The sequence below is a fragment of the Mauremys reevesii genome, linkage group 10 (assembly GCF_016161935.1).
Source record: "Mauremys reevesii isolate NIE-2019 linkage group 10, ASM1616193v1, whole genome shotgun sequence".
NCBI classification, from domain to species: Eukaryota; Metazoa; Chordata; order Testudines; family Geoemydidae; genus Mauremys; species Mauremys reevesii.
This window is the reverse complement of record NC_052632.1, coordinates 77,215,168-77,243,010: the sequence shown is the minus strand read 5'-3', so window position 1 is coordinate 77,243,010 and position 27,843 is coordinate 77,215,168. Positions and strand designations below refer to the sequence as shown.

The following is a 27,843-nucleotide window of genomic DNA, read 5'->3' as shown; positions in this document are numbered from 1 at the left end:
TGTAATAATTGGACAGGCCGGCGATGTTTTGACTTGGCCTTGGCCACGTTTTTTGAATGGAACGTGGCCACTCTTGCCACAGGGCGACGATGGTTTAATGTGACGCGGCCACGTTTTGCGGCCACAGCTGATTTCGCCCCAGTGGACCAGCCTCCCAAAGGGGAACGAGTGGCTATCCTGGGTCAGGAAGCGGGTCATTGCTGGGGGGGAGGGGGGGAGTTTCCCCCGCTCCCCCCAAATCTCAGCATCTAGGCTGGACGTCAGAGCCTTGTGGGTCAACAGGGCGTGGCTACGATGACCACGCCCCTTCCCCGGAGGACCCAATGGCGATAGAGTTCCGGCGGTGGGGGCGTGGCTGGCTGCGCTGGGCCCAGCTGCGCGCCTCGCCTGCCCGGGGCTCAGTGTCTCGCCTTCCAGCAGCCGGGCTCGTGCCGCCCGGGGACATGCTCCGGTCCCGCGCCGCGCCCCCGGCCTCCGCCAGCGCCTAGCTCCGCTCCGCTCCGCTCAGCGACCGGCCTGCGCCGCCGCCCCAGCCCGAGACCAGCCATGTCCCTCCCCAGAGGTAGGAGCGATCGGGGGGTTTCACCCCAGCTGCAGCCTCCCCGCTGGGCGGTCTCCTGGGGCCCCCCCTGCGCGGTGCTCCGCTTCTGGGCTACGGCGTGGGGGGGGGGTCCCCCCAATGCGCTCCCCAGGGAGCGGCCCTCCAAGTTACGGGGTCCCCTTGCTCTCCATCCGGGGTGCTCCCCGGAGAGCGGCCCCGCCGCGCTGGGGGTGCCCCCTCCAAGTTACGGGGTCCCCTTGCTCTCCATCCGGGGTGCTCCCCCTTCGGGTTACGCGCTGGTGGGCCCCCCAGTGCGCTCCCCGGGAAGTGCCCCTGCCGTGCTGGGTTATAGGCTGGGGGATCTCCTTGCTGGTCTATACCTCTAGCCAGCATCCCGAGCTAGGTATATTCTTTCTCTCTCTGCCCCATCTGCATCCGTGGCAGAGTTGCCCTGCCAGGATGCTCTCTGATTCTTCTCCTCGGTTACAGGGCTGCCCAGCATGCGCCTGGTTCACCTAAAATCTTCTGCCCACCTCCTCATTCTTCTCCCCTCTAACTACCTGGAGTTTAGATTGACTCTGCTCCAGAGCTCCTTGACTGACTACAGTTCTCCATCCAGCGGGGCAGATTTTGGTGTGTGCTCTGTCAACAGGGTGGCTGGCCAGGCAACCACTTGCATCTGGTGGTAGGTGCATGTTTTGACCTCTCTCGTCACTTGTTTTTCCCTCCCATCCTCCAGTATAGCTGGGGAAGAGGATTTGCTGCCTACAGGTCGAATGCTGCTGCAGGAGACCCTCTGAGATTGGCTGAGACTGGGAAGGGGCAGCCTGTCTGTTGCTGGGTATGTGGAGGATGGCATTAACACAACAGGAGCAGCCATGAATCAAAGAAAGAGGGTCGGTGGGGCAGGGCTGGTTCATGGACAAGGGGACTGAGCAGCATGATAGATCAGATCTGCATGTGTCTTGATACTGCTAATCTGATTTACAGGAACATACCGTAATAAGAGACCTTTAATGTGGGGTGGATTCACAGTAGTGTTGGTGTTATTTGCTCATGGATGGGGATGCCACTTGGGGAAACATTTGTGGTATTAGCAACCAGAGTTGCAGCCTGGTCACTGTGAGTGAAATCTCTGCAATTCCAGTTCTTCTTCAACGCTTAGCCAGTCGGCTGTAGCGATTGTTCGCCATTTGGTCCGTTCCTGCGCAACTGCAAAGGCTTGACGACCTGAGAGTCCAACATCGGAACAGACTCTGTGAACCCATGTAATTCTAGTTGGACCAAACTAAATGTTTTCCAGCTTGGATGCTGTTTGAAAGCCAGGGGTCTGGAGGTGGTGGTTGGAGAAGGAGCTATGACATTTCTAAAGCTTTGGGCTTCAAAAGTGTTGAATATGGTGTCAGAGCATTCAGATGGAGGGCTTTGCATTGGTCTCTTTCTGGGTGTAGCGAGAGAGACAAAAAACCTTTATAAGCATATTCCTCAGTCCTGACTCAGCACTGAAATATGGACTGGATGACTGTATATTACTTGAGTAGAGTTACATAAGCTGGGAAGATACCTGATTGTTGCCTAATCTTTCATGTGTAAATTACCTGTTAGCTGCATACTTGCTCTACAGCCAGAAATGAATAGGTAGCAATAGTTATGGCTCTTTTACTTCGCCTCGGTTATGTAGAATAGAATCTTTGAAGTTCAACTCTTGTAATCAAGTTGTTTGTAAAGAGCTTAGCAAGATTTTGGTTCTGTATATACAAATATGAAAGACTGGTTCCCTGTTCCAAGGAATTTACAATCTTGATCTTGCTGTCACGTACATAGATGCTTTACTTGAAGCAGGTGAGTAGTTCCATAGTAGTCAAAGGGACTGTGTGTGTGCACACAAGCGTTTGCAGGATTGTGGCCTATGATGTTAGAAAGCTGCATATGATTACAGTTGCTCATAAAGAGAAATACGCTGATTACAAGCCTCAGTGCTTTGGTTTTACTGCACTACGTTACTACTTTGGCTCAATTACTGCAGTAAGTTTGTGGCTGAATAAACAGACGAGTGATTTCCATAGGTGGATCAATGGGGCAGTGTACTGTGTTTGTCCTTTGAGGTGTTGCGTATGTTACAGTCTAAAACTGAGCAAGACTGACTGGCTTTCATTGAAAACGTTAGACTAAAATACAGTAACTAAACCTACTGGTTAAACAGTCAGTCTGCTCAGCTGAATAAATGTCTACTAGAGACAATATGAGAAATAAAAACAACAAAATATTAGTTTTAAGTGCACGCTGGTATAACAGAAGTTAGGGTTTGTATTGCAGTGCACACACACCAGTTGTTATCACTCACTTTCATTCTGATGTCAGTTTGTAGCCAAGCTGGGTCAGCATTTTCATATGCAATCTGAGTAATGACCTGTGTCATTGTCATGATGCAAAATCACTATTTTTGTGTATTTTGTACTTTTTAGAAAAATAAAATGGGGAGTCAGGCCAGTTTCCCATTCAATCCCAAAGATTTAGTTGCAAATTCTGGAGGAAATGTCCACTCAAAGAACAGCATAGGCAAAAGTGCAATAAGATTGTGTTTATTGTGACTTCATGACTGCATTACTTAAATAGATCTATGATGATAGCAACAGTTGTTTTTTTCCTCAAAAGACAATCACTTTTGCAGCTTAGTAAACTTTGCAGTGTCCTGTGAATGTAAATTTCTGTGGATGAGAGTGGTGCAGATACAGAGCAGTAGCCTGTGATGTAACTTCAATAGTGTTAGATAAAATTGCCTGTAAAGGAAATACACAGGAACATCTGTCCCTCTAGTACTCCTGGCTTTTGAGCAGAGCTGTGTTTGATCTTTTGCTGTATCTGACATTGATTCTGAGTTCTGACACAGCCTGATTTGATGAGTGCATGTCTGTCAGGCCTTGCCAGATTTTCCCATGTGTCCTTGTTATGTGCAGCTAACAAACGTGAGCATGTGTCATGGACATTATTATTTGTATAGGTCCAGTGGTATGCCTTGTGCCTTACCAATGAGTAAGAAGACGAGCTCTCTGCCCTGAGGTACTTGCAATCCTAAACTAGGCAGCTGACGTAATAAGAAATTACATTGGGGTGGGAGGTGGAGAGGAAAAATTATTCCTGATAATTCTGATGAAGAAGGTAAGAGGGGGAAGATCACTCCAGATCTGTGATTAGTGATGGCCAGCAGGATGAAGGCAGGAAGGGAATGCATGAGATTTAATTACTGCTTCTCGTTTGTCACTGGAATAAACTGGATTTAGATTTTGGGGGACTTTTCTTCTCCCAGGATGATGCACAGGAAACTTGAAATCAGGGCTCATGTGAGTGGATGAACAACACGTAAATATGACTTTGTTTTAAATGGTTGTGTCTGAAACAGGGGGAATGTGAACTTGAGTTTCCTGTTTGCTGTGTAACTGTGGTATGAATCAGCAGTGATATAATGGTTCTGAATGGAGCTGCTGACTCACATGCAAGGGAACATATGCTAGAACTAGCTTCCTGGATGGAAGGAGGTCAGCTATGCTGCTTAAAGAGGCAATAGTGAGTTGGCCTGATGGAAAGGAGAGGTAAGCCCCTCTCTTTCCTTAGCAGCCTTTCTGTCCGATGATGGTGCTGAGAGTCTGTCCTCTGCTGAAGAGCTGGATGAGACTAGGGCATGAGCCCAATACAGGAGAAGGATTTGCAAGGAATCATGCACTTATTTGCAAGGTTCTTTGCCTGTAGGCAGATACTGAGTGCAGGGAATATGCTTCCTTCAGAACATGCCCATACTTGCTTTGGGGAAAGCGGGTATTTTAAAATTATCTGCACTTCAGAGCTGCTGGCTGTACGGATTGACCTTTCTAGTCTTCTGAGAAGAGCTGGTGCCTGCCTGAAATACAATTGCTGCTGGTGCCCTTCTGTGTCATCTGACACATGCATGACCTGTTGCTTTCTAGTATGTATAGTTAAATTTTTGAGTCCATTCAAGTATAATGATTACCTGGTTCTCATATTGGCCTGAGATTGACAGCTCCATCTCTGTCCATATCCTTTACCACCCTTTGTCTGACCTGAGCATTTTCCTTGTCTGCTTCCTTTGTCTCCTCTTATGCTGTGATCTATGTTCGGATCAGCCGCCCCATTAATTGACCAAGCAACTGCTTCCTCTGGAAACCTCTACTCCTGGGGTTCTCAAACTTCATTGTACGGCGACCCCCTTCTGACAACAAAAATTACTACATGGCCCCAAGAGGGCAGATCAAAGCCTGAGCCCTGCTGCCCCGGATGGGGGAGCCCAGGCCCCTGGGCTTCAGCATCAGCCCTGAGCGATGGGGTTCAGGCTTCAGCTTCGGGCCTGGGCCCCAGCAAGTTTAAGACAGCCCTTGTGACCCCCCATTAAAACAGGGTCGCGACCCACAGTTTGAGAACTACTGCTCTACTCCCATCCCATGAGTGCTCAGCTACTGTGACTGCACACCATTCTGTCCTCCTCTGACTTGCTTTGTACCTTTGAAATATAAACGCTTCAGGACAGGAACTTATTGGTGGGTGAGCACTGCTCGCCTGTTGTCTGGTGACATATGTTTGCTCTGCAAGAAAGGCTTAGTTTGATTAGACTGCACAGGCTGCTGTTCATTGACCATCATGGCATTAGATCACTGTGGCCGTCCTATTGGCTAGGTTGAATTTCTAGCGTTTGCTTCTGTTAGGGGAAACTTGTTGCGTGGAGTCTGGCAGAGTCAGCTTCCTCTTATCTATTGCTTCCGTTTCTTGGTCTTAATCTGATCAGGATATGAAACAGGGACCGTTTCTCTGTAACTCTCAAATGGAATAGCTACAAATATCCCATTGCAGCTTTCAAAATTAGACTGTCATTTCTGTTTACTCATAGCATTGTCTTCTACCTTTGCAGTTTTTTTAGATGCTGTGTAACTTCGAACTGTTGCACGTAAGACTTGTGACTGGAATGATGGGTGGGAGGCTCTGTCTGTCCAGCATAAACACCTTGCATGGACCATATATAAAGTGTAACTATGCCTTCAGCTTTGCAATTGTGTATAATTCACCCTTCCATAGATTTAAGTGGGATGCTGTCACAGATAAGAGGCTCAGAATGTGGCTTGCTTTTAAATCCATGCTGTTCTTTGTTCAGAAAAGCAGGTGCTTTAATTAAAAGAATTAAGGGGACATTTGGGTTCTAAAACGGAAGGCGGGGGAGGTAGAGAGGGAAGCAGAAAAGGTGTTTTTATGTGTCCTGAGAAACAAAGGTCTGGTAGATTTCCCCCAATAAGGTAGGTAGAAAGTTACAGCATTGAAATGAGGAGAAATGCAACTAGGACATCTGGAAGAGAATATGTATGAGAACTGCGCTTGGGGGAGTTTCTGTAGCCCCAGTAACAAGGTAGCAAAAGCACATTCTTCTCTTGTGGTCTGAGTCTCCTCTGAGACAGGAAGGAATGAGTGACTGAGAAATGTCAGGTGTCATGCATGTGAGCATCTGCTTTTCAAACCCATCTGCTTTTACTTCCCTTTTCATGCACACTTATGTGAAGTGCTGGATCTGTCTTTCCTGGAGCAATGGCCCTCTGTGTGGATTGCGGTTATTGTGGCTGCAAAATTAGATTTAAAAGAGAGGGCTAGAAAAAAAATGTGGCAAATTTTTCTTTGCAGAGGGGTTTGAATTGAAACTAGACTTTTATTAAAGTGCAGCTGCATTTCAGGAGATACAGAAAAATCATCTGTGAATGAGCTACTGCTTTCCTGGCAATATGCTCTGCTCAGGTGTGGGAAATAAATAGTGTGAATTAGCATTGACTAGTCCAGCCTGCATTTTTTAGGCACTGCACCCTTTGGTTTGATTATTCACTGTCTTCCATGTGGAATGCAGCTTGGTTAAATGGTTATGCAATTCAGTGGACTTAGATTCCTGAGCTGTCATGTGCAGTCCATACTGTTCTTACAGTTATTGCACCTGATAACACCCAGCTGAGTTAAAATAAAGGTCAGGCAAAAAATAAGTCATTCATATTCAAGGCTCGATCCAGGTTTTGTAGTGGGTCGCCTTGTATATAGTGAATGCTTTAGGATGGAGGCACAATGAGGAATTTTAGTTCTGAACCTACAAAAAGCAGGAGCATTCCCAATTTTCAGTGTGATTGTATTTTAATGTAGTGTATATGTGATTCATTTAACAATTATAAGGCCTAGAGAAGCTCTGTCTGCACTCCTCCTGATGAAACTCTGTTGCACTGTGTCTATTGCCATTTCACAGGCAGGAAGAACTCCTTTGGAGCTAGTGAAAAATGTTGCTTGGACATCCCTGTATTTCTAATCGCGTGTTGATGTTCTGTTTTGCTGGCTGGATTCTGCTTAATATTCATAAGAGCCAAACTTAGCCTGGGATTTTGACTGTGATACAGGTGAAGGTAAGAAGACTGTCTTAAGCATCTGTCTGGATCTGAATCCTTCCAGTGCCGTCAGACATTGTTATGGGCATGAACAGGGCTGTTCTGTCCCTGTCCGTCATGCTGTTTACTGGAATGGCTGCCTTGTGTCTCTAGAGTGGAACCCTTTTTTTTTTTTTTTGTTAAGGAGGCCAGGTTGTTGGCCTGTCGTTCAACCCCACTCTGGAGGACCAGTGGGCTGCTTTTTGTCTGGCTTGGGTGGTCCTTCCAGGAGTTAAAAGCCCCTGCCAGCAGAGCTCTCAGGTGATTGGAATGCACACACCTTCCAATTGCTTCAAGGTGCCATCCCCAGGGAAGGAATCTATTATGCTGATCATTAGATACTCCTATTCTCTTCCCACCATGTCAGGTCAGAAAACAGCTCCCTTTCCTCCCCATCACAGTCTTCCTTTGCATCTGGAGTATGCTAGACATGAAGGCCTGGTCTTTGCTGCTAAAAACGTATTTTTTACCTCAGGGTAACTAACATGCATGAGGAAAGACCAGGCATGTTACTTTTTCCTCAAGGTAAACTCACCCAGATCAACCCCAGGCAGGGGTATAGTGCTGACCTTGTGCTGTGTCTTCACTCTGCTTTTTACCTCAGGATAGCACCCATGGTAAAAACCGCAGCAATGAAGACAAGCCCTAAAACAGTGCAGTCATACTGCGTGTCAAAACACATCCCTTTGAAGCCCTCGAGAAGGGCAAACATTCAGTACAATCTCGCTGCTTTGCATGTGGCTGCCTTCATAACACTTTCTAAATGAGAAATATGGAAACATTTTTGATTCATGGGTTTTAAGGCACAAGATCACCTGGTCTCACCTCCTGCATTGCCTAGGCTGGAATTCCTGCATCAAGCCCAGTGGCTTGTGGTTGAACTAGGGCATATCACATAGAACAGTGGTCCCCAACCTTTTTCAACTGGCGAGCCACGGAGGACCGTGGCGGCGGACGAGCATCCGCCGAATTTCTGCCGACAAGCAGCAACATCAATAGGCGTCGCTGCCGACAAGCGGCATCATCCAGAGGCGTCTCCGCCGAAATGCTGCCGAAAATCGGCGGAATTTTGGCGGCGACGCTGCTTGTTGATGGCATTTCAGTGGATGCTCGTCTGCCGGCTAGTACGTGGGCGTACTTAGACACCCCAGTGGGCGCCATGGCGCCTGTGGGCACCGCATTGGGGACCCCTGACATAGAAAGACACCTGATCTTGATTTTAAAGATTCCAGGTAATAATAGCTAGGTCTCTTATATAGCACTTCATCAGTAGGTCTCAATACTTATTCTTACAACACCCCATGAGGTATGGAAGTGCTATTTTCCCTATTTTTACAGGTGGGAAACTGAGGCTAAGTGACTCGCCCAAGGTCACACAGTAAGTCTGTGGCAGAGCAGAACATTGAACCTGGGTCTCCCATGTCCTAGGTTAGTGACCTAACCACTGGACCCTCCTACCTGTCTAATGGGATTCAGTGATGGAGTTTAGACTCTTTTTGAAATTATCTTAATCCAAAACATTCCTTCCACCGCCAAAATTAAACACTGCAGACTCAAGGAGTTGTCTGATTTGTGCTTTCTGTACTCTGGGGTATGGCAGCAGCAGACTGGGGAGAAGATGACACCGCTTTTCCCGCTCTCCTTCCCACCCCGTTATGTGATGTTATCATGGCTCCATCTACCAGGAAACAAGGAGAAGAAACTCTGTTGATGTACAGAATAAAGATGATTGCCCAGCTGGTGCCTGCTCTGGTAGAAACTTCCAGAGTGAAACAAGACAATGTGGGGTGCATAAAATAACTGAATTAGTTAGACGCACTATAACCTCCCTCCTTCCCTCCAAGGGTTCATGTATGCTAGGCCTTTTATTTAATTGAGTGCCTTGATAATACCTTTGGTAGAGGTTAGTGTGAAGACGCTCCCCAAATATTTGTTCCGGGCCACATATCTTAAAGCTTTGCCAGTTAACGGGATGTATTTTACAATCATGTTCACTCCAGATTTAAAAAAGTCTAGTGTAGACCAACAGAAGGCAGGATGGGGAGGAAACAAAACTTACCACAAAGTTACCTAACGCCCCCTCCCCAAATTCTAATGCTGGAAAGGAGTAAACCTCCACAGTGCACAGTACAAGTAATTTCCCAGAAGAGGTGGCTAACCATAGGCTGTGGTTTGGCACCAGTGTCTGTCAGAACTGAGCCCAGCTGCTGGTGCCAAGTTCCAGGAGTGTGATGTCACTGTTGTCTGTTTCCAACAATGCCATGGCTCTCCTTGCCCAAGGAGCTGCTAGGAGTAGAGAGAGGTTAAGGCAACTGGTGATGTATGTCCTGTTTGTATACAAGGCTAATGTACTCTTGTTCGTCACGTTGACTTTGAGGGTTTTGGCACCTTCTAGGGATATAAAAACAGTAACACAGCTTTTGATTTTTCAGGAGCTCTTTTTGGTACTAGCAGATCATGAGGATGAATATCTGATTGGGGGAGGGAGGACAGGTTGATATTGAGTCCAGGGCACTAGATTAGGGTAAGCATCAGGTAAAATCTACTACTGCTCCTTTGTTTTGGGGGGAGGTGGACACTGTGTGAGTGACATGCAGGTGAAGGTCTCTTAACACTGGGAATTGAGTTACAAATACTGTATTTCCCCATTGGGATCCAACATAGGTATCTTAGTCTTGGGGTAGAGGAGTGAATTTGTAAGAGATTTTGCCTATATCTTCCTTTCCATGGGTGCTAAGATGTGAGTGGATAAAATGCCCTGTGTGCTTATACTGAGCCCTGGTCTACACTCTGTGTTCATATTGATTTGAACATATTTTGGGTAGGGAATGCTTTTTTTTTTTTTTTTTAAATGATAAAGCTAAGGCAGTTCAATCCCCTAGTGTGGGCATACCTAGCCCGAGGGAAAGGTGCTTGTAGTCCAGTCAATTTATGAATAAGCTATGCCAGTATAAGCACTTATTTACTGGTACAACTGCAGTCCCCACGCATTGATTGTACTGCTTTAACTAGCTTTACTTCTGCATCAAAAAACGTGTGTAGACCAGCCCAGAGCAGCACATCTGGGGGTTCCTCTGGGCCAGTTGGAAGTCTCTGAAGTTTATTATAAAGGTGGTCAGGGCCTTGTGTGATTGGTAAATATAATGCACAATGGCAATTCAAAGTACGAACCAAAGGCTGGGGAGGTGATGTTATAAGGGGGAAATGTTCTGCTGCAAGAGCTGGCAGGTGGTCCTAACACGTTTGACAAACCATAAATGTGCTGGGTCAGGTAATTGCATGAGTCAGCCATGGGGTTGTCTGGGAAATATCTGCGAGTCTGAACTAGCTGGCCCGATAAATATCCCTTCATGATGCATGTGTATAAACACTGTCTTTCTGTGGACTTAATGGGGACAGCTGAAAAAGCAGTTTTCCTGCCTGGGTCAAGAAAATGAATTTTGGCAGATTCTGCAACAGGTGCAACTGCCTGTCAGGGATGCGCTCTGGGCTCCCTTGCTGTGTCTGCTGATGGTAATTGTTCAAGAGCAGAACACCTGTATTTCCCCTACGCAGGCATTTGGCTCTCTGCATACCTCAGTGCAGTCAAGTAGGTATCTGCTCTTACTGCCCACATCTTTCCATGCAGGGTTTCTCTGTGCACTTAAAGCTAGTGTGATTATTCTGTCATGGAAGAATTCCTCTTCCATTTGGTTAAATGGCTCCTTTGTCTTTTGGAGCTAGGTCTCGTCCCTGGAGCCGTAGTGGTGGTCAGATCTTGCGAGCGGAGAAGGCTCGCTCAGGCAGTACTCGGATGGGAGACCTGCAGGGATCAAAGCAGGAGATGGTGTTGATTAAGGGCATTTCTTCTGAGTTGTTACGATACCAGTGCCCTAGCATCCTGTGCTTCCGCAGGGAGCTGTGATGAAAGGCAACGAAAGTGTTTTACTACTTACTACCAAAGATGCCGTGACTCTTTCCGCAAGAGACCAATAGGCTGACCCCGCAGGCTCTTGAAAAAGCACAATCTGGCTAATTAAATTTCCCCTTCAGGCTGTGGTGGCGGTCAGTTCCTGTCCTGTAGTGCTGTTGCGAATTGCATTGCAGCAGTGGTTGAAGTGGTTGTTACAAAATCCCTTGTCTACCTAGTGCTCAACTAATATTTGAAACCCTTTGAGATCCTTTGTAAGGTGTCCTAGAAATGCATAGCTGTGAGTGCTTGCCCCCTCCACCCTGCCTCAGATGGCACAAATTCAGCCATTTGACTGCATCCAAAAAATCATTTCCATTAGCAAAAGTTGCATCTTAATGACACTGTTTTTTAACCCGTCCAAGTGTATTGGCTGGCATACTAGGTCTCCCTGGCCTTGCTAGAAGTAAAGTTGGCCCACCATTTCCACCCAGCATTGCCTGTTTAAATCAGACCCTGTCAGCAGGCTGTCCTTCCTGCACTTCCTGTTGACTCCCTTCCCTATTGGTTGACAAGCTCAGTGTTCACAGAAACCAAATAAAGCAACAGTATAAAAGAGGATGCAAGCTGCGGGGATGAGTGGTGTGTGGGTGGAGGTGCTGTGAATGGGATCCGTGCAAGCCTGAGCGTAACAGCCTCTGCTGGAGTTTCAGCTTTATCTCTCTGGCAGGGTTTGGATTTCTTAAAGCTTGGGGCCATGCTGCTATTCTGGTTGATGACCTCTCCCTGTGTTTTAATTACTTACGTTTTAATTACTCGAGTATACCGTGCTCTATTAAGGGAGATTACTGGTCTCTGGCCTGCATGTTCCCTTCATTAACTCTTTATTACCTTTTCTCACTGGTTGATGGTCTCCGGCATTATTGAGGTGTCGAATGCCACAGCCGGCTTTGAGCAAGTTTGCCGCTTACCTCTCAACATGCTGCGTGGTGGAGAGGGGCAGCTTTAGATCTGAGGGAACTGGAGCTGCCAATTCAATGCCTGGGGTGTTCCAAGGAGGGCCAGGCACAGCTGTGGTCTCTTTGCCCTCATGTTGCAGTAGAATCAGGCCCTTTCCCAGTCGGTGTTTCTGTTACATACTTAGGGCCCTACCAAATTCACAGCCATGAAAAATGCATCACGGAATGTGAAATCTGGTCTCCTCCTGTGAAATCTGGTCTTTGGTGTGCTTTTACCCAGTACTATACAGATTTCACAGGGGAGACCAGCATTTCTGGAATTGGAGGTCCTAACCCAAAAGAGGGTTGTGGGGGGTGGTGGGGGTGTCACAAGGTTATTTTAGGCGGGTTACGGTATTGCCACGCTTAGTTCTGTGCTGCATTCAGAGCTGGGCAGCTGGAGAGTGGTGGCTGTTAGCCGGGTGCCCAGCTCTGAAGGCAGCGTCCCGCCAGCAGCAGCGTAGAAGTAAGAGTGGCCATACCAAACCACGCCACCCTTATTACTGCGCTGCCGCCTTCAGAGTTGGGTGGCTGGAGAGCAGTGGCTCCTGACTGAGAGCCCAGCTCTGCAGGCAGCAGCGCAGAAGTAAGGGTGCAATATCATCCCAGGCCATCCTTACTTCTGTGCTGCTGCTGGCAGTGGCTCTGCCTTCAGAGTAGGAGCACAGAAGGCAGCAGTACCACAACCCCCCTTACAATAACCTTGTGACCGCCCCAAACTCCTTTTTTGGGTCAGGACCCCTACAATCACAGCACCATGAAATTTCAGATTTAAATAGCTGAAATCGTGACATTTACCATTTTAAAAATCCTCTGACTGTGAATTTGGTAGGGCCCTACACATACTAAATAGATCTCAGCCACTGCCTTCTGTGAGCATCTGAAGTCTTGGGTCAGTAGTTGTGAACGTGGGCAGATGACTTGAGAATAAAGATGTTATGGCAGAAGGTATCTTAATACAAGTACAGTAGAACTGCAGCGTTACAAATGCCAGAATTACAAACTGTCCAGTCAACTGCACACCTCATTTGGAACGAGAAGTACACAATCAGGCAGCAGCAGAGACCCAAAAAGCTCCCCAAAACCAAATCCAGTGCAGTACTGTTAAATGTAAACTGCTAAAAAATAAAGGAAAAGCAGCATTCTTCTTCTGCATAGTAAAGTTTCAAAGTTGTATTAAGTCAATGTTCAGTTGTAAATTTTTGAAAGAACAACCATAACCTTTTGTTCAGAGTTGGGAACATTTCAGAGTTAGGAACAATCTCCATTCCCGAGGGGCTCATAACTGAGGTTCTCCCGTAGGAGAAGGTTGTAAGTGAATTTTGTATGAATCCAAACTGTATTGGCCTCAACATATTCCTCATTTAGACACCCACCACATTCCTTCTCACACTGGTTGTCCTACTGCCACCAGGCAGTTGTCATGTGCATCTGACTCCTTTTTTTCTATATGGAGCCCAAGTCGCCAGGAAAGTTTGCCCTTGAGTTTTGGCTTCACAAGGAGTTTCTTGTGCAGTAATTGTGGGTTTTCCCACTTGGGATTTTACACGTGGCTTCCCCTCAGTGAGCTCTGCCTGTAACAATTACATGGAAGAAAGCCAGCATGTTTTTCCCTTTTAATCTTTAAAACTTTGACTTCTGTCCATTCCATTCCATTCCATTTTTTACTCCACTTTCACATTCCTCCCTGCAGAACGGCCCCCTGTGGCACTGCTAATTCAGGGCTTCCTTCAGACGGGAGGCTTTTTTTTTTTTTTTTAATGCCTCATGTAGGGACTGCCTAGGGCTTCCCGGTGGTTGTCGGCTGCAGCCAAGAAAGCTGTGTTGACTCACAGCCTGCTAGACCTTGACCCAGGATATGAGCTGACATGTTGGGACTAGTCTGTCTGCCTGGCAAAAGCTGTTTCCACAGAGCAGAGTGATAATTGTTTAGATGGGATTTTACACAAAAACACCTGCAAAGCTTATAGCTTATTTCCACTTCACTTTGGGAAACTCTCTGTGCAATTAAAATAAATTGATTTGAGAGACGGAAGCGATAGGTGAAGAAAATCATGGCACTGACACGGTGAATTGCGTTGCTGTCTGTCCTCTTCCCCTATTTAGGATAACCTAGCGTGACCTGGCTCTGCAGCGCAGGCCGTGATGTTGGCATTTGGAAATGTGCTGTTTGAGGGCTGAAGCATCTTTTCACTGACATGTACTTAGACCCTGATTCACCAAGGACTTGAGCAGCGCCATTGACTTTGATGAGATTGTCCTTAAAGTCAAGCCTGTGCCTGAGTACCTTGCTGAATTGAGGACTTGTTCTCTTCATTCTTGTTGCTGGTGGGGTACACGGGCCAAGCTGGTCACCTACCTCTTTCATTATGACCTGGCAGCATTACTTGTCAGTGGTTAGGATTAATGTCCGTAACCTGGCAGTTGTTGAACGCAGAGCTTTGCATGTGAGAATGGAGATGCTGATATCCTAAGGTGAAGTGCTTATGGAGAACTGGACCAATATCCTGTTTGGTTTCTTTGTTTTTTGTTTTTTTTCCTGCACCCCCACTAATCTCCCCAATGACATGGGAATCCTCCAGACTCCGACTGCACCCAGCTGCCAGGGGGTAGAGAAATCCCTCTCGAAAGGTTTGTGGGGAGCTTGGGGCCTAAGCAGGAATTAAAACAAACTCTTTTTTTCTCCATTATGCATAGAGCCAAATAGAGCTTTGTGTATAAGACTTGACAGAGCCTATTAAAGTATCTGTGCAGAAAAGCTAATTGGAATATAGTGGGGACAGGAAATTTAGTGTCAGTTGGTTTGATACGGGAATGGAGGAAGTACAGTGTCTAAGCTATAACTACTAGTGAAATGAGGAGGGGAAGTTATACAAGATATTGTCCACTATAAATTAAAGAGAAATGTAATGGTGCATTGGTCTGTCATCTTCAATGGGCTGTCAGTTCAACATCCCAGTTTGAATTCTTTTCCTCTATAATATATAATCAAAGCCTCCCACTGAATTGAAATTATGATGCAGCCAGGTGCAAATGAATATAGTTTCTCCTCTGAAGATGTACTTAACTTGGGGTTATGTCCAAAAAAAAAAAGTAGCAGCGATTCATTTGGTAGATCGTCACTGGAAGCAGGAAAAAATCCTCTGTACCACTGTTAACAAAAAGCCTTTCACTTGTGGTGAGCTCTGTCAGGCTTGTGTTTCTTCTCAGCCTCTCCTGGTTAGAGAAGGTTGCCTTAGTGAGAACAGAATCAGACAACTGATCGTACAAGTGGCACCTCCTTGAATCTTTGGAGTTTCATGCACAAATATACTTGTTGCTTCTGACAGGATTTCTTTTGCTGCAGGACCCGTATGCCTGTGAGAGTGAGCTGGACTCTCGGATCTCAAGGGGCGTTTGCAAAGCCAGCAGTTAGATAAACAAACCAAAACGTGTCAACTGTGTGTTTGAGCTGGAGTGCTGAGAAGCAATAACCACAGAGCCCAGTGACGCCACAGTTATGACCCCAGAGGGGGAAACTTCCCTCTAAATGCTCCACGCAGCTGCCCGCCTTGTTCTTAGGCTGGAAATTGCTTTTTCCGAAGAAGGGCCCGCCTGTGGTCTCTGGGCCAGACAGAACACCTGTGTTTGTTTTCACTGTGCCTCTGACCTGCGTTCAGGGAACACAGCTGCAGATGGGAAAAGTTTGCTTATTTTTCACCCAGCTCCATTTGCTACAGCAGGTGTCCAGTCGGCCTTAAACTTGCAGCAAAGATGAAAATCCGTCTCTGGAAGGATTCAAGATATAAATGAGCTGCTGGATTTTCGGACTCTCCATGGAAAGCACCTCTGTGCTTGTGTACCTTTCTGGTCTTGGAGCAAGGTGCGAGGCAGGGGGAGAGAGAGAGGATGCATAGAACGTGCTTTTCTCTTAGCCTCGCTTGCCTTCGCTTAACAATTAAGATGCATTTGGGTTGGGGTTGCTTTCTAGATCTTTGTCTTGTGGCTGCATGCCACCCCCCTTTCTGCTTCCCTCCCCCCACAAGTGTGCACGCAGCTGGGTCAGTGCAGCCAAGTGTGCAGACTAGGCTTTAGGGTTAGCTGTTCGGTGCAAGTGTGCAGACGAGAGGTTGCATGAGGGTAAGGAGTCTACCAGCTGGGGCTCTGTATTGCCTGACTAGACCTTGCTCCGTGGAGCTGAGGGGCACGCTTACCCATGGATGGGTCTGCATAGGAAGATGCTTAACTATGTGCAAGCTTCAAGCAGGGGGACTGTGCCCGGCTGGATGGGGAGCGGTTCGAATAGGAGAGGTAGGCAGGTGGTTTAGCGCTGTGCGCCGCTGTAGAGCGGTCACCGACGTCCGCCTGAGTCTGAGTCAGAGCACGTCTGTTTGTGGGAGGAAGCGTGGCCAACGCTGCTGCTCTGAGCAGGCTCTTTGGGAAAGGGATCTCCTGCGAGTGAGTGCCTTCCTCTCAGGGACAGAGAACTAGCTTGAAAATCCGGCCACGGAAAAGGGCGTTGCTGAGGATGCGGATGGGCGTGGTGTCCTGTGTGCTGCGGGGCAGGTCGCACCGCAAGCTGTGCTTGGCCCTCTGCCTTGGTGCACCCGAGACGTTATCTGGTCAGATTATTGAGCTTTCCTATAAGCCATTGTTGCAAATTCTTAGCACATATAGAGCAATGTTGCATATTTAAGGCATTGTACAAACACCCGCTAGTGGTTCCTCATTTCACCTCCTCCTAGAGGGGTGATCGGTCTTCATTATAAGTGGGAAGGAAGCTTCCTCACAGCTCTGGGTCTGATCCTAGTGGTATGATCACAGCCATGTGTAGGCTGTAGTCCTGCAGCTGCAGAACCAGCCCTGTGCTTGAGAATCTCAGCTTGCATTTAAAAAACAGAACCGCAACCTCTTTTTTTCCCCAGCGCTTGTGGTTGTGCAGGTAACCTGGACGCCGTGAGAATGTAACCAGTGCAGTGGTGTCTATCTGGAAGTGCAGATGGACCAAGCCAGTAGCTCAGACAGGTGTTATCTGCTCCATGCATCTTGATGGGGGATTAACTCTGAGACCTGAAGCAGGCAATTTAAATGTCAATATTGTGAACTACTTTGCTGCTGGTCACATTCAGCGGGAGCAGCAGCTAACATGCTTCTCCCACAAATCCGGTGCTGCTTCCAGGTCCCCAAAGCTCCAGCTGCATCTGCCAAAGCCCCCAGGTATCCCTTGACTTCCAGCCCCTGCATTGCAGTCAGGCATCGACCGTGCAGTGATCTGTTGTATTGAAAACTGGCAATGTGGGCACGGCATAGCATTGATTTTAATATCCAAATAACTAACCCAGAGGTGACTGTATTTTCATATTGGATTCATTTGAAAGCCTGCATATAAATAGAGCTGCTGCAGAACTTCTAGTCCGCCACACTAGCGTGCAGCAGAATCCACAGGCCTTGCTGTGGGATTGAGGTGCAGTTTGCCAGAGCACATGAGACTTCGACTGTGACACATGGATTGTTGGATTTCCTTTGCATGGGGCACACTCAGACCCTAGGGGGCATCAGTGTTGCATATGTACAGAGGAAACTGTAGCTGCCTTACAGACTGTGCGCAAAGTGCGTATTACTGTAGACTGGTAGAAACCCAGCACAGTACAGCATCTTGTAACGCTGGGGATTGTCTGTTGCTGGGACTAGACTGTTCGCTCTGATTATTTGGCTGTAGGGAGACACAGATATGTCTGCTAAGAGGAATGTGACTGCATCAAGTTACAACACAGCATTTTTAATGTAAGATAGAGAAATGCTAAGAGGTTCTATTAAAACCAGACCCCCTTTCCATAACTAGAGCAATTTTGTGGGGGCTGGATTATGGTCCTTTCTATGAAACCTTTCTGTGCAGTTATGGGTTCTTGAATGCAGCCGACTCGGTGTAGATATAGGCGTGATATAGAAGCTGAATTTTCTGCTACAGTCTCTGCGTGACCATGAAATTTCCCAAGTGGAACTTCCATAGTATTTTAATTGCAAAGTCTGTATCCCCTCAAGAGTTTAAGGAGTCTGTATGGTGTTGGTTTCTTCTGTTGCTCAACTCTGCTTGGCTGTTTAACCCTCACCCTGCCCCCAGCCTCCTATATAATCAATTCCTACTTCTATTGTGATAGCACCTAGCAGCTCCAGTCACTGTGCTGGCCCCTGGAGACACACACAACAAAACCAGAGTCCTTGTCAGTTTAGTCTAAAACTTCTTGTGTTTGGAGATAGAACTGGACGAAATTTTTGGTCAAAAAAATGCAGATTTGGGTCAACCGAAAGATTTCCTGAATTTCTCTGTCAAATTTGCCAAATTATTCCACTTGAAAATGGGACATTTTGACCTAGTTTTGACATTTCTGAAACAAAGCTTTTTACTTTTTTAAATAAAACAATTAATATTCCAAACAAAAAGTTGTTTAAAATAAAAAAAAAATCAGACAAAACAATCTCTCTCTCTCTCTCCCTCCCCACCCCTTAGTCAGGGGAAAAATGTTTTGGGTTGAAATAAATGTTTAGTTCAACTCCAAGCTAATTATTTTTAACTTTTTGCTTAGTGAACTGAAATATTGGTTATTTGCACAGCTCCAGTTGGCAGATCTGTATAGCATTGCCTTATGCTTCTTATTTTAAGGGACTCTTAATCCTTTTCTCTCCCAAACATTTAAGAGGTAGGAAAGGGACCGTTCTTAGCATTGGTGGTAAGGGGCCAGTTATTACTAGTCTTTCTGATTTTTTTCAAAAGCCCCTGCATCTTCCATACATGTCTTCAGTTATCCTTGATTAAGTATTAACCCTGACTCAGTATTTCCAAAAGCATATTTGTTTGCAACCGGTTAGAGGGGAAGGGTGGTGGAACAGGCCTTTGTTGGGAGGGCTCTGTTTTAGATCACTGCTGAGTTTAGGGTGTGCTCTTCCACTTACTGAGGGTTGCTGATGTACAGGAGAGAGGATGGGCTCTGAAAGCCAAGAAGACTGCAGTGTTGCCTACTGGTTAGAGCAGATTGAGTCAGGACCCCTGCTTTGCATTCCCAGCTCTGCCATGGACTCAGTTGGGCAAGTCCTTTTAACCCACCCGTGCCACAATTTCGCCATCTGAGAAATGGCGAATAACATATCCACCACATGGGGATGTCGTGTGGCTAAATTCGTGTTAGTAAAACACTTACACTGCCTTTTGTTCAAGGGTTTAACTGCAGAGTACTAAATGTTGGATGATGCATGTCAAGTTACTTCGCATTCTTTGTGGTGCAGGAGTCTGCGGAGCATTCAAACCTTTGGACTGAGAGTTTGTGTCAATATTATCAGTCTCACTAACTAAAACACTGACTGAGACTCTTCTCAAGTTCCTCACATCCACCAAGGTTGACATTTTCACGGCTTCAGGAATGAGACATGAGAAGGTAGATTTGGAGTTTGTTCATTGTCTCATAACACAAAAACAATGGGACATTCAATGAAATTGAAAGTGTTAAATTCAAAACTGATGAAAGGAAACGTTTTTTCACACCAAGTGTAAATAGACGGTGGAACTCATTGCCACAGGAAGTTGAGGCCAAGAACTTAATAAGATTAAAAGATGAATGGGATGTATATATGGATAACAAGAACATCCAGAGTTATAATACTGTAGTTATTGCTAAAAATTGGAGAAGGGATACTAACCCCATGCTTCAGGGGCTTACGTCAGTCTCCATGTTAAAGATCAGGATGAGAGCAAGTATGAGCAGCAGATTATCCCACATCTTCCTCTTGAATCATCCAGTGCCGAATGATGTCAAAGAAGAGACTGGATTAGATGGATCTCTGGTCTCATCCAGTTTGGCAGTTCCTGTTTTAAGAAACTTTGAAAATCTCATCCCGAATCTATAGCCTGCGGGTGTAAATCTCCCCCCCCCCCCCCCCGCCCGAAAACATCCTTGACGGTCTTTCTGGGCCATGCTTTAAACACTACTTAAAATTAGAGCATCCTTGTTAAGTATGCACAGTTCTCTCCATCTCTGACCTTTCTTCCTTCCAGTGCACATGGTCCAGCCTGGCCTACACAATTAGCAAATATTTCATGAGTGAATCAGGCACGTGTTTCTATTATTAGTGTAAGGTAAAGAAGGAACTCGATGTAATATCTTTCCCAGGGTGACTCGTGATGGAAACAAATAAAAGCATGTGCCTATTAAAGCTTGAAGCTGAAGCGTAAGTACAAAGCTGTCTTTGGTTGGCCTGATTTGAGGGATGGGAGAGGATAAACGTGCTTTGCCCCCCCCCCCTTTTTTTTTTTACATACACTTGTGCAAAAATATTGAGATTTCCCCTGCAGCCTCCAACTCTTTTATTTACCAGTACAGTCCATACAGTGATTTTTACTTCTGAGACGCCACCACGGCTGTCATCCTGGAATGGCTGTCAGCCGGGAATTGTAATGGAACAATGTTTGCACTATTTGTTGTGGTAATAGTTGTCAGAAGCACAGCAATTGGATGTCACCTGCTCTATAAATAAATACAAGCATCTTTCTTCTCAGTGCGCACGCACCCGGACCATAAGCAATGGTCTTGATGTTTGTTTGCTTTCGACTGCATGACTTGGTGCGCCTTCATCTTATTAACTTTAAACAACCCCTTTGTCCGTTTCCTCCCCGCAGACTTTCTGTCATGGCAGTCAGTTGCAGTTCTTTCCTACAGCAGCTGGCACCTGCCTGCTCCAAGGAGCTTCTGTTGTATTGCTGACACAGGTTGCAATGTGGGACGGACTGCAGGCTGGTATGCAAAGTTCCGATAGGTGAGGTGAATCACAAGGAGGGCAAGGCATTTTCCATGAACAGAAATGTCATAGTTGCACAATGGTGTGTATGTTAAAACACACAACTCTGCATGCTACGTTTTTGGTTTAAAAAAAAAAAAAAAAGTTTGGTGCGTTCTCAAGTTCTATTGCAGTAAGTCTTTAATTCAGTGAAGCCCCTTTAAGAAGACAGAAGTGGAGGCATAAGCAAGCACACAGCTTTATGTTTATAAACCTTGTCCTTGTCTTACATTTTCTCTTTTTTTGATTAGGTCTCACTGTTTGCACTCTAAATAAAGCAAGATGCAAGCTCACTGGGGCCAGGGGCCAGTCCTCCTTTCAAGTGAAGCGCACACCGTTTCAGTAATGGGGCATGCTGTGTGGTTTCAGAGTCCTGCAGCTTTGTGGAAAGCAGGATGGCATTCTAATCCTCTGTTTTCGGTTTGTGTTCCTTGGTTGTGCGTGGTGACATAAAAAACTAACAGGGAGCCCTGGTATTAGCCTGTCTGCCCAGCTGTCATGTTTAACTGTTTCATTATTGCCCTTGATCTAAAATTGCCTACATTTGGTTGGAAGGAAAGCTGCCTTTTAAAATCCAGCTTGGGTTTAACGACCCACTTTGTCCAGAAATGTGTCCCGATGGGATGCATTTTAAGAAATCCTGTACTTCAATGGCCTCCATAATTGGCTCCGGTCCAGTTTCCTGTTTGACGTCATGTGCTTGCAGTTTTTACAACTGTTGAGCTTTCAAAGTGTAATCTGAGCTGAAGCTGGCCAACTTCAGCAGCTGCCTGTGAAGGAACACTGCACTCTGCCATCTCTATCTTTTCCTCTTTCCTCCGGCACACTCAGACAGAAAACTTAGAATGATCTAACTGCTTCTAGTTTGCGCACGGGGCGTGGAGGGCAGGAAAGCGAGATCATCGGAAGGGGCTGTTGAGTACTTTGGACCATGCGTGCTTTTTTAAAATAAGCGGTGCTATTTGCAGCAAGCTCTGTGCACCGGATCCTGCAGACATCTCCCCCTTCTTCCCCCCCCAGCCCCCCCAGCTGCTTCAAGGCGTGCCGTTTCTGTTCTTCATTTCTGGGAAACCATGGACAAAAAACAAGGTATATGTTGCAATTTCCAAAACACGTGGCGGGAAGATCTGAAGAGCAGTTCAGATGGTAAAACGGGGCTGTGGAACGTTGTCTGTTCATGCCGTGCGGTTTTGTAACCTTGCTCGGAGGGGTCTGTATTTGTGGCCAGTTAGCTATTTTTAAAGATACTGGAAACTTGCAGGCGTTGGGTTGAAATGCCAGCTGCAGGTGTACAGGCCGGCATGAGTGTGGAAAAATCTGCAGGGTGTGCAGCTAAGTTTGTCCTTTTTTTTTTTTTAAAAGCATTTGCCACACACAACTGTTTGTTTGTTTTTGCACAAAAGTCCCATTGCACTAGAATTGAGTGTCCAACAGGGAAGCAACCAGCTGCAGTTCAGAGCTGTGATTCAGCAGAGGTTAACAGGTGACTTTTTTTTTTTTTTTGTTCGTCTGCAGGCAGCTCTGACTAGAAGGGGCTTTTTATGAACTGCTTTTTTTCCTCCTCTTGGTTCACTTGTCGCGCTTTGTTTTCAACTTCTGCAAAAATTCTACAAAGACGGCTTCTCATAAAAAGTGCCCCGTGAGGTGGGGGATTGCGCTTAGCATTTTTTCCCCACTGCTTTGATTGCTCTTTCCAGGCTGCAGAGTGGTGCAAATATTGCCATGGCTCTCTGCTGGGAGCCAGCTCCCCTCTTGGCTTCAGCTGGCTGTGCCTTTAGCTAAGGAGATTGACACCTGATCTGTTATCTTGCCCTTAAAGCTGACTATTATCTGACCGTTCTTCTGTGGCTCGGATGAAACACTGGGTATCCCATCTAGCCGCCTCCTTCATTTGCGTTTCTTCATCCCCAAATCAGTGATCGGACTGTCCTGTCCAAGGGTGAACAGAACTTGTTGGATACAAAAGCAAACCCTCTAGAGAGGTGTTGCTAACTTCCTTTCCCCCACCCTCAGGCCAACAGTCTTGTTAACGCTCCAGCTCTCCTCCCAGTTCCCTCTGTATGGTAGATTCTGTAGCGCTGCTGTCTTTCCTCTGCACTGGGCCTTTCCTGAGGCTGGCACATGGGAGTAGATAGGCCATGAGGCAGCAGAGGTTGCATTTCAAAGGTCAGCTCAGTTAAATAGCTTTATTTACAGTTCTTAAGATTTGTCCTGCTAGTTTCCACCCACGTCAGCCAGTAGGGAGAGGTACCACACACACACATACACAGAGGTGAAATTAAACAGCTCCAGGAAATACAATTGGCTGTTTTTAACTTTATCAAGGTTGTGGCATGAGAAATTCAGTCGGTGGCTTTCTCTTGAGAGGGAAATAGTTCCTCTCTCCGCATAAAGGATGCAGAAATGTGCCTGTGGTGGCATGCTGGGGACTGGAATCCTGCCTACGCAAGGAATGCCTGCCAACTTTTCCCCTACGCTGGTGCAACCAATGGCGGCTCTGCTCAGCAGTGTTCGAGGACACGGTAGTCAGTGTGCCTGTTCCTTGTCTGCATTGACAGTTTCCTCTGTTGGTAACATCACATTAGGAGAGCTGCACCAGTGCAGAGAATACCGTACTATTGGTACCAGTGTAAATGTACGCTAAGGCAGCTGCGTACTTGCTGTTGGACTGGGAATGGGTGACAGGGAATGGATCACTTGATGATTATCTGTTCTGTTCATTCCCTCTGGGGCACCTGGCATCGGCCACTGTTGGAAGACAGGATACTGGGCTAGATGGACCTTTGTTGTGACCCAGTATGGCCGTGCTCATGTTCTCATGCACGTGTGTTGTTTCTGTGACTCTGAGGAGTTGACTGAGTTAGATGAAGTCTCAGAGGGGTAGCCGAGTTAGTCTGGATCTGTGAAAAAAACCAAGAGTCCTGTGGCACCTTATAGACTAACAGACGTATTGGAGCATGAGCTTTCGTGGGTGAATCCCTGACAAAGTTAGATGAGGCTCACAAGCCTTTTGAGCTCTGCGTCCCTGAAATCATGTCATTCCAATTACCATCTCTTCGCCTCATTTGAATTCTGACCTGATCCTTGCAGCATATGTGCCTGATCCTTGGCTGGCGTAAATCGATGGAGCTATGCTGAAGACTGTGGGGCTACCCAGGTTTACAACAGCTGGGGATCGGGCCCCATAGTCCTCAAGCTTCTCGTGCTAGAGATCAATGCACTGGGGAGCTGGGATGAGTCCAGGGTTCTCAGGCAGCAGGAAGCATTTGTTTCTAGTGCTAGCGGAAACCTTGTTGGAATTCAAGTGTGTGGGAGAGATGGTAATCAAGATGACCCATGTATGTAGCCGCCTGCTGGGGCTGGAAATGGGTGCTTTACCAGGAGCTGGTCAGGATGGAAGGTCTTGAGTTGCAGGGTTTTGTAACTTTCATCCCACGCTCTTTAAAAAGTCCTCTGTCCCCCACCCCTTCCTTTGCCCTGAAATGGGGTGTCCGTGTGCTTGTCAGGAGGCAATCACAGTGCACCTCCCTACCTACCAGGAGCAGTGCCTGGCACTGCCCTTGTCAATTCTTGTGCTTCCGAAGAACGACACAGCTCTGCTGTGGCACGTACCCCTGGGGTCACTAGAGTGGTAGAGCTGATCTCTGCTTGGAGCTGTGCTGGCCGATCTTGGCACAGTGTTGGGCTTATTAAGTATGTGTGTGCCTTTGTACCCGAGTACAGGGAGCCCTGAGATTGAAGATTACTGTTCTCCTCTTCCTGGGGAGAGCCCTATGATCAAGCTAGAATGCCGGGATCAGCTGCAGGTCACCGCTCCCACGCGAGCGGTGTGTGCGTTGTAGCAGCTGTGCACGTGGTCATCCGTGTGACTGTAGGTGAGCGCTGAGGGTACTGTGGATCGATGTTAATGGCACTGCCGGAGCGAGGGAGTTGGGTGCGGAGCCTGTTAGTTTCTCCTCCATGCCTTGGTTTAGTCATGGTTTACAGATCTGAGCCAGGAAGTGCCTTCAGGGTGTGCCTAGACGAGGGGGAGAGTCACACCTTGTAGGGATATTGTGCTGCAGCAGCTAACTCAGTAACTTGCTGGAGTAGGTCATTCCTGTGCATGCCTCCTTTGACACTGAGGTAGTGCAGCTATTCTGCTGGTCTGCACCAGATAGCTACGTTTGGGGGAAGGGGCCGGGGCGTGTGTAAAAGAAACATCAAAGCCCCCATGTTCACCAGCAGAGACCAGTCCTGTGCTTGTCTTCTAGAAGAGTGAGCAGCAAGGATGCTTCCGTTTGGGGTTTTCACCAGGAGCTCGGAAACCATTCCTGAGAGCTGCCTTTTCAGTCTATAGCTGAGTCCCCCGCTGCCATGGACCGTATAGCGGGGTGCATCAGGCTTCTTCAGTGTGTTTTGCCCTTGCAAAAACCCCTGTGCTGTAATCTCTGCTTTACAGATGGGAAACTGAGGCACAGAGGGTATGTCTGCACTGCAATTACACACCCGCAGCTGGCCCGTGCCGGCTGACTCGGGCTCATGGAGCTGTTTAATTGAAGAGTAGAGATTCTGGCTCGGGTTGCAGCCTGAGCTCTGGGACCCTCCCACCTCACAGGGTCCTAGAGCCCGGGCTCCAGCCCAAGCTAGAATCTCTGCTCTGCAATTAAATAACCCCTGAGCCTGAGCCTCTTAGCCCAAGTCGGCTGGCACGGGCCAGCTGCCGGTGTCTAACTGCCATGTAGATGTACCCAGGGAGATTAAGTGACTTGCCTAAGGTCACACGGGAAGTCTGTGGCAGAGCAGGGTATCAGTCTCGGGTCTGAGTCCCAGGCTAACATCCAAAGCTCTGCACCATCCTCCCTCTCTGCAAGGGGACAGTTCTCTGCGGACATGCAGTCTATTAAGTAACATAGTGCAGAGATGTTTGACTCGGCCCCAGCTACCTGTGGACTGACCCCTATGTTCAGGGCCAAGATGGGAGCGTACAGCGAGTCAGAACGGTACCTGGAGCCTGCCTAGGCCCCGACTGAATGCGTCACTTATCACCGTGCTGCAAGCCTCATTGAAGCCTGTAGCATAGAAGCGGCATTGTATATGCTGCTGGTAGTTACTATGGTAACGTCAGAGCAATAGTGGGTAAATGGGCAGCAGAAGGATTAAGCAAAATAGCTTCCTTTAAACCAGATCCAGCTCATTTCAGTTTCCAGCAGAGACAGAGGCTTTTTAACAGCCACCTTCAGCACTGGCTCCCAATGGAGGCCTTAAACCAGCCTCCCTTTTTGTGCCCGCAAACGAGTACAGATGCAGTTTTATGGGCATAATGATTTGCAGGTGCAGACAAAGGCATGTGGGTATCTCATTGGGGGAGGGAGGGGGCACGCAGGCAGATGTTGACTCATTCTCAGTTGCAGGCACAAAAACAGGGAAGCTGGTGTTTTATAAAGCCAGCCCAGAGCCACGGGACTCATGCTGGATACAGATGCAACAGGACCCTCTTAGAATGACACGTGTCGTCCGTCCTCCACACACCCCACCACACCTCGAACCGCTTCTCTGAGTGGGTAGCTGGAGCTGGACCGTGTACGCTGCATGGCCGGGTGGCAGTTTGAGCCCTGGAATCTCACTCCATCTGAATTAGCCCTAAGAGGCTTGCACGGCCTTTATCAGTGCACTGGACTGGGTGAATGCACCCAGCAGGAAGTGCGGGAGCAAAGGGCTCTCCTTTTGGACAAGGTTGCATTCCGTTGTCGGGGCTGGGGGGTTGGGCAGGAGGCGGAGTTCTCTTAAAAGGCCCTGGACTGAGCAAAGCACTGAAATCCCTTCGTTTTGATGGAACTTAAGTATGTGCTTATGGGTGGGATTTTCCGGACTTGTTGACTTTTGGCCCATTGAAAAGGAATTCGCCCCTGCAAGTGAATGTGCTCCCAAGTCACTTAAGCCCATTTGGAAAAATTCCCCCCTAAGTGCCAAGTAGGGGTGGATTCAAGGATGTGCTTAAAGTTAAGCATGTGCTAAAGAGTTTCGCTGATTCAGGGCCAAAATGAAGTGCAGGAGAAGCCAGTGAGTCTTGGTGCATGCTCTGTGCTGCTGCTGCTGCAGGTGAATGGGGCAGAGCAGAGACGTGATCTGAGCTGGCGTCAGTGGGCTCTAATTTGTGGCTCTGAGGTGAGCTCTCCGCACCTGGAAACGCCTGGCTTCTGGGGGTGGGGAATTTCCGAGCTGGTGAATGGATTTGTGCTTTGTTTCGTGTTTGCTCCTATAGTACTCAAGCAAGTAGTCAGAGAAGAGTGTAAATCTCCCAGGGTTATTTATAGCTACCCTTACCCAGCAGGGCTGGGTGAGGAAAAACTGCAGCAGTCACAGTTTCAGGTTTGCTAGCGTGCAGCGTTGACGGCTCGCTAAACAGAAGGCAGACTCTCCAGCAGAGCTTGCGCCGTTAGGAGTAGAGGCTAGTCAGAGACCTTGCACCTCTGCCCCCCAAGTGTGTAGGACTCTTGTTGGCTAAGGTGGTGGGGATTTCGTTGTGACACAAGTTATGATCCTTTTCCTTATCTCAAGTGTTGCAACTGCACAATGGGAATAAATATGGGAGCTGGTTTTGTTGGTGCATGATGGGGAAGATCTGATTGAGCCCACCTCCCTCAATGGGACAGGAGGGGAGTGCTGCTGGTGCAGTGTGCTCTGGTACTGGGCCTGGGGAGAGGGAAGGGGGTTGCCTTGCTCAGCAGCGGCCTGGTTGGTCTAGGAGCAGAACTGACAGGCTCCAAAGAGGGTCTCCACCAGATCTCTTCAGGGCTTGGACAGGAGTAGAGAACACCCTGGAGGGATTAACCCAGGAGTCGGCAACCTTTCAGAAGTACTGTGCCGAGGCTTCATTTAGTCACACTCTAATTTAAGGTTTCGCGTGCCAGTCATACATTTTAATGTTTTTAGAAGGTCTCTTTCTTTAAGTCTAAAATACATACAAATAGTTTAGTTATATAAAGTAAATAAGGTTTTTAAAATGTTTAAAAAGATTCATTTAAAATTAAATTAAAATGCAGAGCCCCCCCCGGACCGGTGGCCAGGTCCCGGGCAGTGTGAGTGCCACTGAAAATCAGCTCGTGTGCCCCCTTTGGCACCCGTGCCATAGATTGCCTACCCCTGGATTAACCTGTCCATTGCACGGAGTGGTAC

General features: G+C 47.4%; 1 protein-coding gene across 2 annotated transcripts in view; it reads left to right on the top strand.

Annotated features, from left to right (window-relative positions):
• The first annotated feature begins 354 nt into the window (after positions 1–354).
• MAP2K3 (mitogen-activated protein kinase kinase 3) overlaps positions 355–27,843 on the top strand; it is a 51,855-nt gene continuing 24,366 nt past the window's right edge. The window contains exon 1 of one of the 2 annotated variants that reach the window (XM_039491592.1): positions 355–562. In XM_039491592.1, coding sequence (XP_039347526.1) covers positions 547–562 — 16 coding nt within the window. In that variant the 5' untranslated portion in view covers positions 355–546. Of the gene's footprint in view, positions 563–21,481; positions 21,775–27,843 lie in introns of those variants that run through there. The other variant, XM_039491593.1, reaches the window with a different exon arrangement.